At 41.4% G+C, this 17,188-nt stretch overlaps 2 protein-coding genes across 2 annotated transcripts in view; one reads left to right on the forward strand and one right to left on the reverse strand.

Moving 5' to 3' along the window:
* The window catches only part of LOC116980025 (mucin-5AC-like), a 60,409-nt gene extending 49,093 nt beyond the window's left edge, over positions 1–11,316 (forward strand). The window contains exons 5-8 of the mRNA XM_033032095.1: positions 5,562–5,687; positions 6,996–7,121; positions 8,022–8,147; positions 11,206–11,316. Coding sequence (XP_032887986.1) covers positions 5,562–5,687; positions 6,996–7,121; positions 8,022–8,126 — 357 coding nt within the window. The 3' untranslated portion in view covers positions 8,127–8,147; positions 11,206–11,316. The remainder of the gene's footprint in view (positions 1–5,561; positions 5,688–6,995; positions 7,122–8,021; positions 8,148–11,205) is intronic.
* LOC116979505 (serine-rich adhesin for platelets-like) overlaps positions 1–17,188 on the reverse strand; it is a 1,930,096-nt gene that overhangs the window by 1,133,737 nt on the left and 779,171 nt on the right. The window lies entirely within an intron of this gene.

The following is a 17,188-nucleotide window of genomic DNA, read 5'->3' on the forward strand; positions in this document are numbered from 1 at the left end:
TGTCTGTAGCACGTTAGTACCTGCACTAATGTAAAGCACTTTGGTCAATGAGAGCGTTTTTAAATGTGCTATAGAAATAAAATTGATTTGACTATTCCATGCCTATCCAAAAGTCTCTTAAATGCTTCTGTTGTAGCTGCCTCTGCCACCATCCCTGGCAGCATGTTCCAGACAATCACCAGCCTCTGTGTAAAAAGACTTGCACCGCACATTTCCTTTACACCTTGCCCTTTCAATTTAAGGCTATGCCCTGTAGTATTTGAGTTTTTCCCATCCTGGGAGATACATTCTGATTATCTATCAATATCAACATTTTATAGAATTCTATCAAGTTCCAGAAAAAATAATACAAATCTGTCCATCCTCCTCCTGTAGCTAATACTCACTAATCTGGGCATTATTATGGTAAAGCCCTTCTGCACCCTTTTCAATTCCCTTACCTTGTTCCTATAATCGGCCGACTGCATACAATGCTCCAAATGCAGCCTAACAAACGTCCTATAAATCTGCATCATGACTTTCTGACTCTTATACTCAATGACCCAACTATGAAAGCAAGCATCCCATCAGGGAGTTATAGACTTGGATCACAGGTTCCCTCCCTTATTCTTGAGTGGTCCTACCTATTCCCTGATTACCCTCGTGTTTTTAATGTAGGCATAAAAAACGTTGGCATTTTCTTTAATCTGACTTGTCAAAGCTATATTTTGTGGTCCATTTTGGCCCTATTAATCACCCACTTCAGTTCTTTCCTCCTTTCCTCAAAAAGCGCCCTGATTCTATCCTCTTGCATGAACTTAATTTTTCTTTTTGACAAAATTTGCGACCTCTTTTTTCAATCCAAGGTTCGTTTACTTTGTCACCATTATCTCTTATCTTTACTGGTTCATACTGGTTCTGAACGTCAATCAACTGGCCTTTAAATGTCTCCAACAAGTCAGATGTGGGACTTACCCGATAACAATTGTTCCCAGTGTACCCTCCTGAGCTCCAGTACAATAATGTGTGGTTTGCTTTACTCCAATTTAGTACCTTCCAACATGGTCCAGCCTTCTCCTTATTCATAACAATCTTATGGAGTTGTAGTCACTATCCCCAAAATGATCTTCCACTATAATAAGAGTCACCTGGCTCTACTGAGAGAGTACAGAGGAGATTTACTAGAATGTTGCCTGGGTTTCAGCAACTAAGTTACAGAGAAAGGTTGAACAAGTTAGGGCTTTATTCTTTGGAGCGCAGAAGGTTAAGGGGGGGACTTGATAGAGGTTTTTAAAATGATGAGAGGGATAGACAGAGTTGACGTGGAAAGCTTTTCCCACTGAGAGTAGGGAAGATTCAAACAAGGGGACATGACTTGAGAATTAAGGGACTGAAGTTTAGGGGTAACATGAGGGGGAACTTCTTTACTCAGAGAGTGGTAGCTGTGTGGAATGAGCTTCCAGTGAAGGTGGTGGAGGCAGGTTCGTTTTTATCATTTAAAAATAAATTGGATAGTTATATGGATGGGAAAGGAATGGAGGGTTATGGTCTGAGCGCAGGTATATGGGACTAGGGGAGATTATGTGTTCGGCACGGACTAGAGGGGTCGAGATGGCCTGTTTCCGTGCTGTAATTGTTATATGTTATATGGTTATATGGTAGAGGTTACCTCTGCCCCAGAAGAGATCCCAATTGTCTAAAAATTGGAATTGTTGTCCCCAACACCAATTCCTGAGCGATGCATTCATCTGTCCAATCTTCCTATTCTTAACCTCACGAGCTTGCGACATCGAAAGTAAACTGCAGATTACCACCCTCAGAGTCCTCCTTCGTAATCTTCTGCCTAATGGGCTTGTCCCACTGAGGCCTCTTTGTAGGCGACTACAGAAGACTTTGCAGTCGCCACATGTTCGCGGATGGTTGCCGGGAAGTCGCCTTCATGGTCGTGAGGAGATCCAGCATTCTGGGAACTAGTCACGGCCTCATGATGGTTTCCATGAGTTTTTCAAAATGTTGAAAAATTAGCGACGACTAGAATGAAGCTGCCATGGAGAGTAGCGAGAATTCTCGTGCCGTAGGTGGGTCGCCAGGAGGTCCTAATGGGTTACCGGGAGGTCAAAAATTCTCAGAGGTTCTTGTAGGTTGTAGCCGGTGGTGACCGGTGAATTTTATTGGCTCATTGGGGGAAAAAAAAGGTGAACAGTAGTTTTCAGAACCAAGGATATCTGACCGGTAATGTTAAATGTCCACCGAGCTTTACAGCCGTGCATCTCTGGCTTCTTAAAAGTTGTCTCCACTCCACTTCCTCCTTCTTCCCCCTTCTCCACCTCTCTTCCCCCCTCCCTCCCCCCCTCTTTTAAAGGACTTACTGTACACAGTGCTTTAGCCGTCTTTTTACAGCGCCAACCTTCCTGTTCATTGTGGTGTATGTCTGAATCACCTTGGCTTTGCACCGTGTGAATTTATAGACAGCGCTCCCCCCGCTTGCCCTGTCCCCCGTCTGCATAATGGGCTGGTGAAGGAAGCGATGTGTTTGTTTGTGTGTGTTCCACTCTGACAGTCGCTGTTCCAGTTGCCGTTTTTTTAGGAGACAGCTGGCAACTTGTCAGTCACCGGCAGTCCGCTGAAAAATCGCTTAAGTGGGACAGGCCCATAAGGCTCTGTTTTCATTTTGCAGGACCTTGTCCTTTCTCCTATCCATGTCATTTGTGCCAACGTGCACAACTTTTGGCTGGTTGCCCTCCCCTTTTGAGAATGTTTCAATAATTATGTTAATTTACCAACGGATATGTAAATGTGAAGGCACTCTGATCTCAATGATATGTGGAGGCAAGGGTGACAAACTGCCAACTACTCTAGTTCAGAATATTAAGTGACAAAGTTTACTTCAACAAAGACAAATAACATACAAGTGTTTGACATTTGTTTTCCTCCAGACATCGATGAATGTGGAACCAACACCTCAAACTGTCAACAAATCTGCACCAACACAAACGGAAGCTTTGTGTGCAGATGTGACCCAGGTTTCAATACCAATGTGATCAACTCTTCACTCTGTGATGGTAGGAAGGTTCAAATGCATTGTTTCGCACTGATTGTGAACAACACTCAATGTGACTGTTGGGCCACGTGGATTTGATGCCCTATAAAACATAGCACATTCCTGACCCGAAATGTCACCTATCCATGTTCTCAAAAGGTGCTGCCTGACCCGATGAAATTCTCCAGCATTTTATGGGGTTTTTTTGTAAACTAACCTCAGTAGTTCCTTGTGTCTAAAGTATATTATCACCTTTAAACTGAGAGGGAAGCAACATCTCTGTAATTTCAATTCTATGTCATCGAAATCATGACCATCCTTGTTTCAATACTCCTTCCATTTCACCAAAGCACATGTAAAACCTGAAAGCACTATTCACCAATATTCAATGAAGCCAAGAATGGCACATAGCTGGTAATGTTTCAAAACATCAAAGTAAGATCAGTTAAATTTGGCATTATGTTCCGCACAAATATCGTGGGCCAAAGGGGCCATTCCAGTGCTGTACTATTCTGTTCCATGTAATTTATTTGACAATGTCAGCTCAATTTCTTTCCCTTAGATCTGTAAATTCACATTCTATTATCTGTAGAATATCACTATATTAAGAGAGAAAATTTCTCGTGGCAAAGCTATAGTAATTATTGATGCATCACAAACTGTTTTCCTTTTAGATATTGATGAATGTGCAAGCAACATCTCAAACTGTCAACAAATCTGCACCAACACAATCGGAAGCTTTGTGTGCAGTTGTGATCCAGGCTTCAGCACCAACGTGACCAACACTTTACTTTGCGATGGTAGGATGTTGTCAAACACATCATTTATCAGATTTAAGGAATAATTCTTAATGTTGCAGTTGTTATTTCCATGTAAAAGGGTAGGTGCCTCAACAAACAGATAGGACACTCATTAATATTGATACAGAAGGAATAACGTTCAATCTCTGTCAATCTCCAGAATAGAAAAATTTTACTGCAGAAATAATTCTAAAATTGAAGGCAAATTCTTGAGTTTTCAGGACATATAATTACCAAAATCTCTTTACATTACATTATAGTGTCAAATTACAACTGTATTTGTTTGTATTTCTGCCATTTCACCAAAACCTATGTAAACGTCAAAGTGTTGTGGTTCCACTAATCTATGAAGTAAATTATTTAGTTGATGCAATGTCTAAGCAATATATTTAAGAATGACATCTCCACGGATTGATTTGCATCAGTAAAGTCCCATTCTATAGTCTACAATAAGCCATGATATTAACACAGAGAGAGTTGCAGTTGGTAACATTAAATGTAATCGATGTGATTGTGGCTTCATTCACTATTTTCCCTCCAGACATCAATGAATGTGCAGCTAATACTTCAAACTGTCAACAAATCTGCACCAACACAGTCAGAAGTTTTGTGTGCAGTTGTGACCCAGGCTTCAGCACCAATGTGACCAACTCTTCCCTTTGTGATGGTAGGATGTTTTAAAACAGATGGTTTCTCCTATTTATTGTGGCATTTCTAGCTGCCCAGTTAATCTTAGATTGTCAAAAAATGGATTCTCCTCACCTTAATATATTGCAGAAGTAGAGAATTCAAGATACATTGTCATACATTAACAAATGCATAATTCCACGTTTCCCCCATTATTACCCTGTGAAATCAAAATATTATACCTGTCCTTTTCAATAATTTGGTCCTTACCCCAATGGGGAGGAAATCTCAAAGGAACCCTCGTGCCAATAATCGATATGGCACAAAATGGCTCACATGGAGCTGGTTGTGTTTTGTAGAGTCAAAACAATATTTTCTTGAAAGATCTCTCCATACACTGTTGATAGACACAAAATGCGGGAATAACAGCAGGACACGTAGCATCACTGGATAGAAGGAATGGGTGACGTTTCAGGTCTGAAGAAGGGTCTCAACCCTAAATTTCACTCATTTCTTCCATCCAGATATGCAGCCAGGCCTGCTGTAGTCACTCCAGCATTTTGTGTCTATCTTCGGTGTAAATCAGCATCTGCAGTTTCTTCCTCTACATATATTGTCTTGTCCCTGTATAATGACAGCCTGCAATCTGTTACAATTCAGAACATTAAATGACAAAGTTTAAGCTGGCGGACAAAAGTGCTGGAGAAATTCAGTGGGTGAGGCAGCATCTATGGAGCAAAGGAAATAGGCAATGTTTCGGGTCCAAACCTTTCTTCTGAATTCGATGTTTCTGCATCTGCTGTTCCTTCTTAAACAAGTTAAAGCTGGCAATGCCAATTGCAATAAACATAGAAACATAGAAAACAGGTGTAGGTGTACACCATTTGGCCCCTCGAGCCAGCACCGCCATTCAATATGATCATGGCTGATCATCCAAAATCAGTACCCATTCCTGCTTTCTCCCCATATGTCTTGATTCCATTGATTTAACATCATTTACTGTGCCACCACAGAGTGACATCCTGCTGTCTTTGTGGAACAGAACACTAAGTGAAAGAGTTAGAGCTGGCAATACCAAATGCTATGCAAGAAGTTGACATGTCATTTAATTGCAGATATCGATGAATGTGCAACCAACACCTCAACCTGTCAACAAAACTGCAACAACACAATTGGAAGCTTCATGTGCAGTTGTGACCCAGGCTTCAGCATTAATGTGGCCAACTCTTCCCTTTGTGACGGTGGGAATTTTAAAATACAAAGTTTCACATGGGAAGAAGGGATATTTGAGCGCCTCTGTGAATTTTCACCAAAGGGGTTTTCTTTGCAATGAGAAAATGTCAAAATAACTAAATTGTTATATATCAATCATTAACTGCCTTTTTCAGCAAAATACAGTGCTAACCTATCTCAGCAGGTCAAACCATATCTGATGAGGAAATGGATAAACAATGTTTTATGTGGATACAACTCTTCAGGCCGATTGTCATAGTGTCATAGTGGGGGAAGAGCTGGAAAAGAGATGTGCGCAGGACAAAGCTAAGCAAAGGATGAGTGGTTACAGGTGAGGGGGGTTGAGTGGCAAAGGTCTGAAGTAAAAGGGAGACAAAAGGATGAAAGATAACGAGGGAAGAGCAATGAAATAGAAAGCCAGAAGGAGGGATACAGATGGAAAGTGGTGGATGGTGTGGGCAAAGATGGTCAGAATAGTGTGAGAACTGGGTGTTCATTGGCATAGTTGGGGCTGAGGGGCATGTGGGGAATAGGAAAAAGAATTGGGGCACTGCAAAACTTTGGTGGCCTGACAAATAGATTGTAGTCAAAAATAATGAATCAATGAGGATATTGTTTCATTCATTGTGTCTTCACAGAATGGGTACATTTCCTGCAGAAGGAAATGTAAAAGAAAGGATAAATTATTTAAGTTGTAGGATTGTATATTTCAATTTTTACCAGAGCTAAATTATTATTCAGGTGTGAAGCTAAATGACCACAATTACATAACATAATTATGTGAAAACCAAGTTGAGAATTGGTGCTTTTCAGAATCCTGTTATTGACCAATGTGGACATAACAACAAAGACCATAGACATAGACCGGGCGGCATGGTGGCGCAGCGGTAGAGTTGCTGCCTTACAACACTTGCAGTAATGGAGACCCGAGTTCGATCCCGACTACGGGTGCTGTCTGTACGGAGTGTGTATGTTCTCACCATGACCTGCATGGGTTTTCTCCGAGATCGTCGGTTTCCTCCCACACTCAAAAGACGTACAAGTTTATAGGTTAATTGGCTTGCTATAAATGTAAATTGTCCCTAGTGTGTGTAGGATAGTGTTAGTGTGCGGGGAAAGCTTGTCATCATGGACTAGGTGGGCCGAAGGGCCTGTTTCCACACTGTATCTCTAAACTAAACCATCTAGAGGATAAAATGTCAGAACATGACACACACTGTGCCCTTCTTCTTTTGCATCTCATGATTAGATGTGGCAGTTGGAAAAGCCAAAAGACCTGCAAGTGCTTGACAGGTCATTCATTCTTTTTCCTCCAGACATTGATGAATGTGGAACCAACAACTCGAACTGTCAACAAATCTGCACCAATACAATCGGAAGCTTCATGTGCAGTTGTGACCCAGGCTTCAGCACCAACGTGCCCAACTCTTCCCTTTGCGATGGTAGGAATTTTCAATTGGAAAGTTTTGCACATAGGGAAAAATGGCATGTTAGATGTTCTCTGTGAGTTTTCACCCAAGAGATTTTCTTTGCAATGAGAAAATGTAAAAATAGAGCTAAATTGAACTAATAGAACTCAAAACCTGTAAAACATCGAGCAGGCCTGCACACGAACAAACCTTGCAGATCATCATTCTGCACCAATTGCCAACTGAACAGCCACATAATATAAAGTACCAGCGTAACTCAGCGATTGAAGCCACATCTGTGACGGAGGAATGCAGGTGCAATGTGATGGGTGCAGTTTGGCAAAGGTGGACAGGATAGTGGAAGAACTGGGTATTCACCAGCATGCTTGGCAGAGGGGGCGCGGTGAAGGGCATGTGGCTTATAGGAAAAAGAGAGGGGGATGTGGGTTGTTACTTAAAATGGGAGAATTCAATGTTTATTCCATTGGGCTTGTAAGATAACTATGCGGAATATAAGGTGCTGTTGTTCCAGTGCGTATGTGGCTTCACTCTGCCAATGGTGGAAGCCAAAGACCCAAAAGGTCAGAATGGGAATGAGAATGGTAGTTAAACGCTGAGAAGGGCTGGGGAGGCCAAGTTAGTTGATATTTTTAAAGCAGAGATAGGCAAATTCTTGATTAGAACACCTGTCAAGGGTTAGGGGGAGAAGGCAGAAAAATGGAATTAGGAGGCAGAGATCAGTCATGATTGAATGGCAGAGTATACTCAATGGGCTGAATGGACTAATTCTGCTCTTTTGATTATGAATATTAGAGCAGCAGGATTGTATATCCTCTTTTGCTTCTCATGATGGCAAGTGTGAGAGTTTTATTTACAAAGACAAAGACAAACCTCTTGCAAGTGTTTGACATGTCATTCAATTTTTTCCTCCAGACATTGATGAATGTGGAACCAACACCTCAAACTGTCAACAAATCTGCACCAACACAATCGGAAGCTTTGTGTGCAGTTGTGACTCAGGGTTCAGCGCCAACGTGACCAAACTATCCCTTTGTGATGGTAGGAATTTATTAAAATTAAATTATTCACAGGGCAAAAGGGATAGTAGTTTTTCTCTGCGTATTTTCACCTTGGTGCAGCTGTCATGTGTATGGCTAAAGGAGATTCCCCCCAAACACCAGTGGTGAGATCTAAAGATGTTAATATTGACCACTATAAAATGGAGAATCCCTGCATTTGTCAGAATTGCTTAACCTTTGTCAGTGGAAAATTATAGGCTGTGGATGGTGCTGACCAGTCCAAGCCTCAGATTGATATGCAGGACGGTTAAAGATCCAGGTGTTCTCCTCATTTCCCCTTAATTGATAATCTGTTTTACTAAAAGTCTGATCTTGACCACTTCCTGTTGTTCTGTATATTGATTTTAGAAAAAGCGCTGCCACATACGGCTGTGATTTTTGGCCATCTTACTCAGTTCCCCTACGCTGTGCAGGACAAGAGGATTTTTCCCTTCGATTAAAAATAAAAGAGTATTAGTGTTAAAATGTTAAGATTCTCTCTCCTGAAGGCCACGCTCCTTCCGGAGGGAATATGAAACCCCGAAGTGTTGAGTGCCTCAGTCAGTCTCTGAATGATGGGGGAGTGAGAGGGTCACGTTTCTCAGTCTGAGCTGTGAATAACACTGAACACATGTCTACCAAACTGTGAGTGTCATTTTGCTGACCTTGAGTGCCCTTAATGTGGTTTGAAAATGAAAATGTGGTTGCTTTGAAATAAAGCACAGCAAATGGTTGGTGGTGGTTGCTTTGAAATAAAGCACAGCAAATGGTTGGTGGTGGTTGGTTTGAAATGAAGCACAGCAAATGGTTGGTGGTTGGTTTGAAATGAAGTATGGCAAATGGTTGGAGGTGGTTGGTTTGAAATGAAGCACGCCAAATGGTTGGTGATGGTTGGTTTGAAATGGCAAATGGTTAAAAGTCTAAACTTGACAAGTTCCAGTTTGCACTGTATATTAATTTTAGATAAAACGCTATCACTTACGGCTGTGATTTTTGGCCATCTTACTCAGTCCCCCTCCGCTCATCAGGTGCAGAGGATTCTTCCCATCAATGAAAAATAAAAGTGTTATTAGTGTTTAAAAAATGTTGAGAATCTCTCTCCTGTCAATCACGCCATGAAGGCCATTCCCCTAAAGGTGGGACGGGCAGGGATTATAAAACCCGGAAGTGTGGGTGCGGCTCAGTCTCTGCAAGATGGGGGAGGGAGAGGTCACGACTGTCTGAGCTGTGAATTAACTGAACACACTGAATGTCTACTGAACTGTGTGTGGTGTTTATGTGGTGTTTTGTGTGGTTTTACAGAGGTTTTATGTTGGTTTCACCCTGCTTGAAAAGGTATGAAATTGCTTTGGAATGTGTTGGCCTTGCACGCAGCATGAAATTGTATGAAACAGCATTTGAATTGCTGGCCTTGCACCCTAATGAAATGGTATGTATCTGCATTTGAATTTGGTGGCCTTGCACCCTGCTTGAAGTGGTATGAAACTGCACTTGAATTAGGTGGCCTTGCACCCTGCATGAAATGGTATGAAACTGCATTTAAATTTGGTGGCCTTGCACCGTGCTTGAAGTGGTATGAAACTGCATTTGAATTTGGTGGCCTTGCACCCTGCATGTAGTGGTCGGAAAACGGCACTTGAATTTGGTGGCCTTGCACCCTGCTTGAAATGATCGGAATCTGCACGAATTTGGTGGCCTTGCACCCTGCTTGAAGTGGTAGGAAACTGCACCTGAATTCGGTGGCCTTGCAACCTGCTTGAAGTGATATGAAACTGCACTTGAATTTGGTGGCCTTGCACCCTGCTTAAAATGGTAGGACACTGCATTTGAATTTGGTGGCCTTGCACCATGCTTGAAATGGAATTTCAAGGCATAGCCGTGATTCAACTGTCAGCACACCAGCCATGAGTGAGCTGCCAGCACATCAGACTTGAGTGACCTCAAGAATCCATTTGTCCCACAATGTCCAGACTTGCACTCTGGAAACCAGTCCCTTCAGCCCACAACACCAATACTAGAACTCCATAAACCCCCCCTCCCCCCATTGGCCACCAATATTGGAATTGGTGGAGAGGTGGAATATTGCTTTGGGGCACCAGACCTTCCATGTGAACATGGCACCCAATGGGTCCCACTTAGTCTAGTATGTATTAAACCTCAGTAAATAAACTTAAATGCATTGATATGATTGGATAGGTGCAAAAGAAATGTAAATAATGTGAATAGTGTTGCAAGACAGTTACCCTGCTGTTTGTTGATTGGCCAAACTGTTAAACCCTAGCAGAATTGTTTTGTGTTCCAGGGTAAATGTTGCATTATTTAGTTGACTAGCTTCCTTCCCGAAGCTTCTGTAAGAAACATTTTTGAAGACTCTCTGTAATTGAATTGAGGAACTATCAATAATGTATTGATGAAATTAATATGTTTGATTGGATTGTAAGGGGACCACCACTATGTAGATCGGCCCCTCAAGATTCGTGGACCTTTAAAATGTAGCCCCATTTTGGATCGGTGTCGATCTTCTGGAAGGGCGCTTGGGACTGCGTGATCTTTTGGACAGTGTCTGCTTGCACGATGCTGAAGGGCTTGGCCTGGCAGGGTCATGGATCGAACCCGCGGTGGTTTAAGTATCGTATCGGGGAATTTGCGGTTTGTTCTAAAAATAAAGTTTAGTTGGTCCAGTGATTGACTCAGTGTTTTTTTACTGAACTACACTAAGGGGGGAGGGGGGCCAAGATTTGGTAGCATATTTACAAAGGCTTCAATCCAGCGATTGACCTTGCTTTATCTGAGCTGATAAATCTGTGCTACCAAATGAATCATGGTGTGATCACAAATTACAAGTCAAATTCTCAGTCCACTTAAAATTTCCTTCATATTGCAGTGCTCGACTCATCACAACTGGGATACATAGTTGTTTGGTCCACATTTCTCCATGTTTGATCCATATCCCTCAAAACCTTTCCTATAAATGTACCCGTCCAAATGTCTTACATATCTTGTTATTGTATCTGCTTCAACTATTTTCTCTGGCAGACTAACTGAGCTTATTTCTCCAGATATCAATGAATGTGCAGCCAACACCTCAAACTGTCAACAAATCTGCACCAACACAATCGGAAGCTTCCTGTGCAGTTGTAACCCAGGCTTCAGCACCAATGTGACCAACCCTTTCCTTTGTGATGGTAAGAATGTTTTAACATAAAGTTATTTACAGATGGACAAAAGGGATAGTAGTTTTTCTTGGTGTGATTTCACCGTGGTGCAGCTGTCATGTGTACGGCTAAGGGAGATTTTCCCCAAACACGTGGTGAGGTCTGAACGCGTTAATATTGACCAAATTAAGACACTGTAAAATGGAGAATCCCTGGATTTGTCGGAATTGCTTAACCTTTGTCAGTGGAAAATTACAGGCTGTGGATGGCGCCGACCAGTCTGAGGCTCAGATTGATATACAGGATGGTGAAAGAACCAGGTGTTCTCATAATTTCCCCTCAATTGATAATATGTATTAACATCTGTAAATAAACTTAAATGCATTGACATGATTGGATTGCTGCAAATGACTTGTAAATAATGTAAATAATGTTGCAAGACAGTTACCCTGCTGTTTGTTGATTGGCCAAACTGTTTAACCCTAGCAGAATTGTTTTGTGTTCCAGGGTAAATGTTGCATTATTTAGTTGACTAGCTTCCTTCCCGAAGCTTCTGTAAGAAACATTTTTGAAGACTCTCTGTAATTGGATTGAGGAACTATCAATAATGTATTAATGTAATTAATATGTTTGATTGGATTGTAAGGAGACCACCACTATGTAGTTCCGTCCCTCAAGTTTCGTGGACCTTTAAAATGTAGCCCCATTTTGGATCGGTGTCGATCTTCTGGAAGGGCGCTTGGGACTGCGTGATCTTTTGGGCAGTGTCTGCTTGCACGATGCTGAAGGGCTTGACCAGGCAGAGTCATGGATCGAACCCGCGGTGGTTTAAGTATCGTATAGGGGAATTTGCGGTTTGTTCTAAAAATAAAGTTTAGTTGGTCCAGTGATTGAGTCAGTGTTTTTTTTTACTGAACTAGACGAAGGGGGGAGGGGGTCCAAGCTTTAATGGTGTATTTACAAAGGCTTCAATCCAGCGATTGACCTTGCTTTATATGATCTGATAAATCTGTGCTACCAAATGAATCATGGTGTGATCACAAATTACGTCAAATTCTCAGTCCACTTAAAATTTCCTTCATATTGCAGTGCTTGACTCACCACAACTGGGATACATTGTTGTTTGGTCCACATTCCTCCATGTTTGATCCATATCCCTCAAAACCTTTCCTATAATTGTACCAGTCCAAATGTCTTTCATTTATTGTTATTGTATTTGCTTCAACTATTTTCTCTGGCAGACTAACTGAGCTTATTTCTCCAGATATCAATGAATGTGCAGCCAACACCTCAAACTGTCAACAAATCTGCACCAACACAATCGGAAGCTTCCTGTGCAGTTGTAACCCAGGCTTCAGCACCAATGTGACCAACCCTTCCCTTTGTGATGGTAGGAATGTTTTAACATAAAGTTATTTACAGATGGACTAAAGGGATAGTAGTTTTTCTATGTGATTTCACCGTGGTGCAGCTGTCATATGTACGGCTAAGGGAGATTTTCCCCAAACACCAGTGGTGAGGTCTGAACGTGTTAATATTGACCAAATTAAAGACACTATAAAATGGAGAATCCCTGCATTTGTCTGAATTGCTTAACCTTTGTCAGTGGAAAATTACAGGCTGCGGATGGCGCCAACCAGTCTGCGCCTCTGATTGATATGCAGGAAGGTGAAAATGAAGAGGTGTTCTCCTAATTTCCCCTTAATTGATAATATGTATTAAAACTCTGTAAATGCACTTAAATGCATTGATATGATTTGATTGCTGCAAATGAATTGTAAATAATGTTGCAAGCCAGTTACCCTGCTGTTTGTTGATTGGCCAAACAGTTAAACCCTAGCAGAATTGTTTTGTATTCCAGGGTAAATGTTGCATTATTTAGTTGACTAGCTTCCTTCCAGAAGCTTCTGTAAGAAACATTTTTGTAGACTCTCTGTAATTGGATTGAGGAACTATCAATAATGTATTGATGTAATTAATATGTTTGATTGGATTGTAAGGGGATCACCCATATGTACTTATAACCATATAACCATATAACAATTACAGCACGGATACAGTCCATCTCGGCCCTACAAGTCCGTGCCGAACAACTTTTTTCCCTTAGTTCCACCTGCCTGCACTCATACCATAACCCTCCATTCCCTTCTCATCCATATGCCTATCCAATTTATTTTTAAATGATACCAACGAACCTGCTTCCACCACTTCCACTGGAAGCTCATTCCACACCGCTACCACTCTCTGAGTAAAGAAGTTCCCCCTCATGTTACCCCTAAACTTCTGACCCTTAATTCTGAAGTCATGTCCTCTTGTTTGAATCTTGCCTATTCTCAAAGGGAAAAGCTGGTCCACATCAACTCTGTCTATGCCTCTCATCATTTTAAAGACCTCTATCAAGTCCCCCCTTAACCTTCTGCGCTCCAGAGAATAAAGACCTAACTTATTCAACCTTTCTCTGTAACTTAGTTGTTGAAACCCAGGCAACATTCTAGTAAATCTCCTCTGTACTCTCTCTATTTTGTTGACATCCTTTCTATAATTGGGCGACCAAAATTGTACACCGTACTCCAGATTTGGTCTCACCAATGCCTTGTACAATTTTAACATTACATCCCAGCTTCTATATTCAATGCTCTGATTTGTAAAGGCTAGCATACCAAAAGCTTTCTTTACCACCCTATCTATATGAGATTCCACCTTCAAGGAACTATGCACGGTTATTCCCAGATACCTCTGTTCAACTGTATTCTTCAATTCCCTACCATTTACCATGTACGTCCTATTTTGATTTGTCCTGCCAAGGTGTAGCACCTCACATTTATCAGCATTAAACTCCATCTGTCATCTTTCAGCCCATTCTTCCAAATGGCCTAAATCACTCTGTAGACATTGTAAATCCTCTTCATTATCCACAACACCGCCTATCTTGGTATCATCTGCATACTTACTAATCCAATTTACCACACCTTCATCCAGGTCATTGATGTACATGACAAACAACAAAGGACCCAACACAGATCCCTGAGGCACCCCACTAGTCACCTGCCTCCAACCCGATAAACAACCATCCACCATTACCCTCTGGCTTCTCCCATTCAGCCACTGTTGAATCCATCTTGCTACTCCTGCATTTATACCGAACAGTTGAACCTTCTTAACCAACCTTCCATGAGGAACCTTGTCAAAGGCCTTACTAAAGTCCATATAGACAACTTCCAGGCACAAATCCATGCTGACTGTTCCTAATCAGACCCTGTTTATCCAGATGCTTATATATATTATCTCTAAGTATCTTTTCCATTAATTTGCCCACCACTGAAGTCAAACTAACAGGTCTATAATTGCTAGGTTTACTCTTAGAACCCTATTAAAACAATGGAACAACATGCGCTGTACGCCAATCCTCGGGGACTATTCCCTTTCTAATGACATTTGAAATATTTCTGTCATAGCCCCGGCTATTTCTACACTAACTTCCCTCAATGTCCTAGGGAATATCCTGTCAGGACCTGGAGACTTATCCACTTTTATATTTTTCAATATATTCGGCTCCTCAAGTTTTGTGGACCTATAAAAGTTAGCCCCATTTTGGATCGGTGTCGATCTTCTGGAAGGGCTCTTGGGACTTGATATTTCGGGCATTGCCTGCTTGCACGAGGCTGAAGGGCTTGGCCAGGCAGAGACATGGATTGAACCCATGGTGGTTTAGGTATCGTATAGGGGAATTTACAGTTCGTTCTAAAAATAAAATGTAGTTGGTCCAGTGATTGAGTCAGTGTTTTTTTTACTGGACTAGACTAAAGGCGGGGGGGGGGGGGTGGGGGGGGGGGGGTAAGCTTTGGGAGCGTATTTACAAAGGCTTCAATCCAGCGATTGACCTTGCTTTATCTGAGCAGAAAAATCTGTGCTACTAAATAAATCATGGTGTGATCACAAATTACAAGTCAAATTCATAGTCCTCTTAAAATTTCCTTCATATTGCAGTGCTTGACTCACCACAACTGGGATACATAGTTGTTTGGTCCACATTCCTCCATGTTTGATCCATATCCCTCAAAACCTTTCCTATAAATGTACCCGTCCAAATGTCTTACATATCTTGTTATTGTATCTGCTTCAACTATTTTCTCTGGCAGACTAACTGAGCTTATTTCTCCAGATATCAATGAATGTGCAGCCAACATCTCAAACTGTCAACAAATCTGCACCAACACAATTGGAAGCTTCCTGTGCAGTTGTAACCCAGGCTTCAGCACCAATGTGACCAACCCTTCCCTTTGTGATGGTAGGAATGTTTTAACATAAAGTTATTTACAGATGGACAAAAGGGATAGTAGTTTTTCTTGGTGTGTTTTCACCGTGGTGCAGCTGTCATATGTACGGCTAAGGGAGATTTTCCCCAAACACAAGTGGTGAGGTCTGAACGTGTTAATATTGACCAAATTAAAGACACTATAAAATGGAGAATCCCTGCATTTGTCGGAATTGCTTAACTTTTGTCAGTGGAAAATTACAGGCTGTGGATGGCACTGACCAGTCTGAGCCTCAGATTGATATGCAGGATGGTGAAAGATCCAGGTGTTCTCCTCATTTCCCCTTAATTGATAATATGTTTTAATATTCTGTAAATAAACGTAAATGCATTGACATGATTGAATTGCTGCAAATGAATTGTAAATAATGTAAATAATGTTGCAAGACAGTTACCCTGATGATTGTTGATTGGCCAAACTGTTTAACCCTAGCAGAATTGTTTTGTGTTCCAGGGTAAATGTTGCAATATTTAGTTGACTAGCTTCCTTCCAGAAGCTTCAGTAAGAAACATTTTTGTAGACTCTCTGTAATTGGATTGAGGAACTATCAATAATGTATTGATGTAATTAATATGTTTGATTGGATTATAAGGGGACCACCCCTATTTAGTTTGGCCCCTCAAGGTCCGTGGACCTAAAAAAGAATGAATCTTGGTGTGATCACAAATTACAAGTCAAATTCATAGTCCTCTTAAAATTTCCTTCATATTGCAGTGCTTGACTCACCACAACCGGGATACATTGTTGTTTGGTCCACATCCCTCCACGTTTGATCCGTATTCCTCAAAACCTTTCCTAAAAATGTACCAGTCCAAATGTCTTTCATATATTTTTATTGTATCTGCTTCAACTATTTTCTCTGGCAGACTAACTGAGCATATTTCTCCAGATATCAATGAATGTGCAACCAGCACCTCAAACTGTCAACAAATCTGCACCAACACAATCGGAAGCTTCCTGTGCAGTTGTAACCCAGGCTTCAGCACCAATGTGACCAAACCTTCCCTTTGTGATGGTAAGAATGTTTTAACATTGTTATTTACAGATGGGCAAAAGGGATAGTAAATCTATGTGGGTCTAACATATAGCTGTTGATTAACTTAATAATGAATGAAAGAAGAATATCATTTCATTTGCTGTGAGTCATCATAGAATGGGTACTTACCCTGCAGAATGAAGGGTAAACATAGGGATGATTGGTGGATGGATGGGTAGATAGATAGAGAGATAGATAGGACAAACGAACATTGAGACTCTGGAAAATGACGCTGGAGAAGTACTAATAGGAATAAGAAATGGCAGATGAATTGTATACGTTTTTTGTCTCAGTCTTCACAGCGATGCTGCGCGCCCTTTGCAGACATCGCTTGCTCTGGACAGACTCAATGGAGGGGAGTGAGGAACCGGTGATGCAATGGGCAGTTTTCACCACCCTCTGCAGTGCATACTTGTGCATAGCTAGCTCCCCTTACCTGAATAAAGTAGTTAGAGTGCACCTGCACCTGATGGCAGTTCAGCTTATCAAAATTCATCCTTACTGAATTCACAAATCTGGAATCTGAATTCACAGG

This window comes from Amblyraja radiata, chromosome 13 (assembly GCF_010909765.2).
Source record: "Amblyraja radiata isolate CabotCenter1 chromosome 13, sAmbRad1.1.pri, whole genome shotgun sequence".
In the NCBI taxonomy this organism is placed as follows: Eukaryota; Metazoa; Chordata; class Chondrichthyes; order Rajiformes; family Rajidae; genus Amblyraja; species Amblyraja radiata.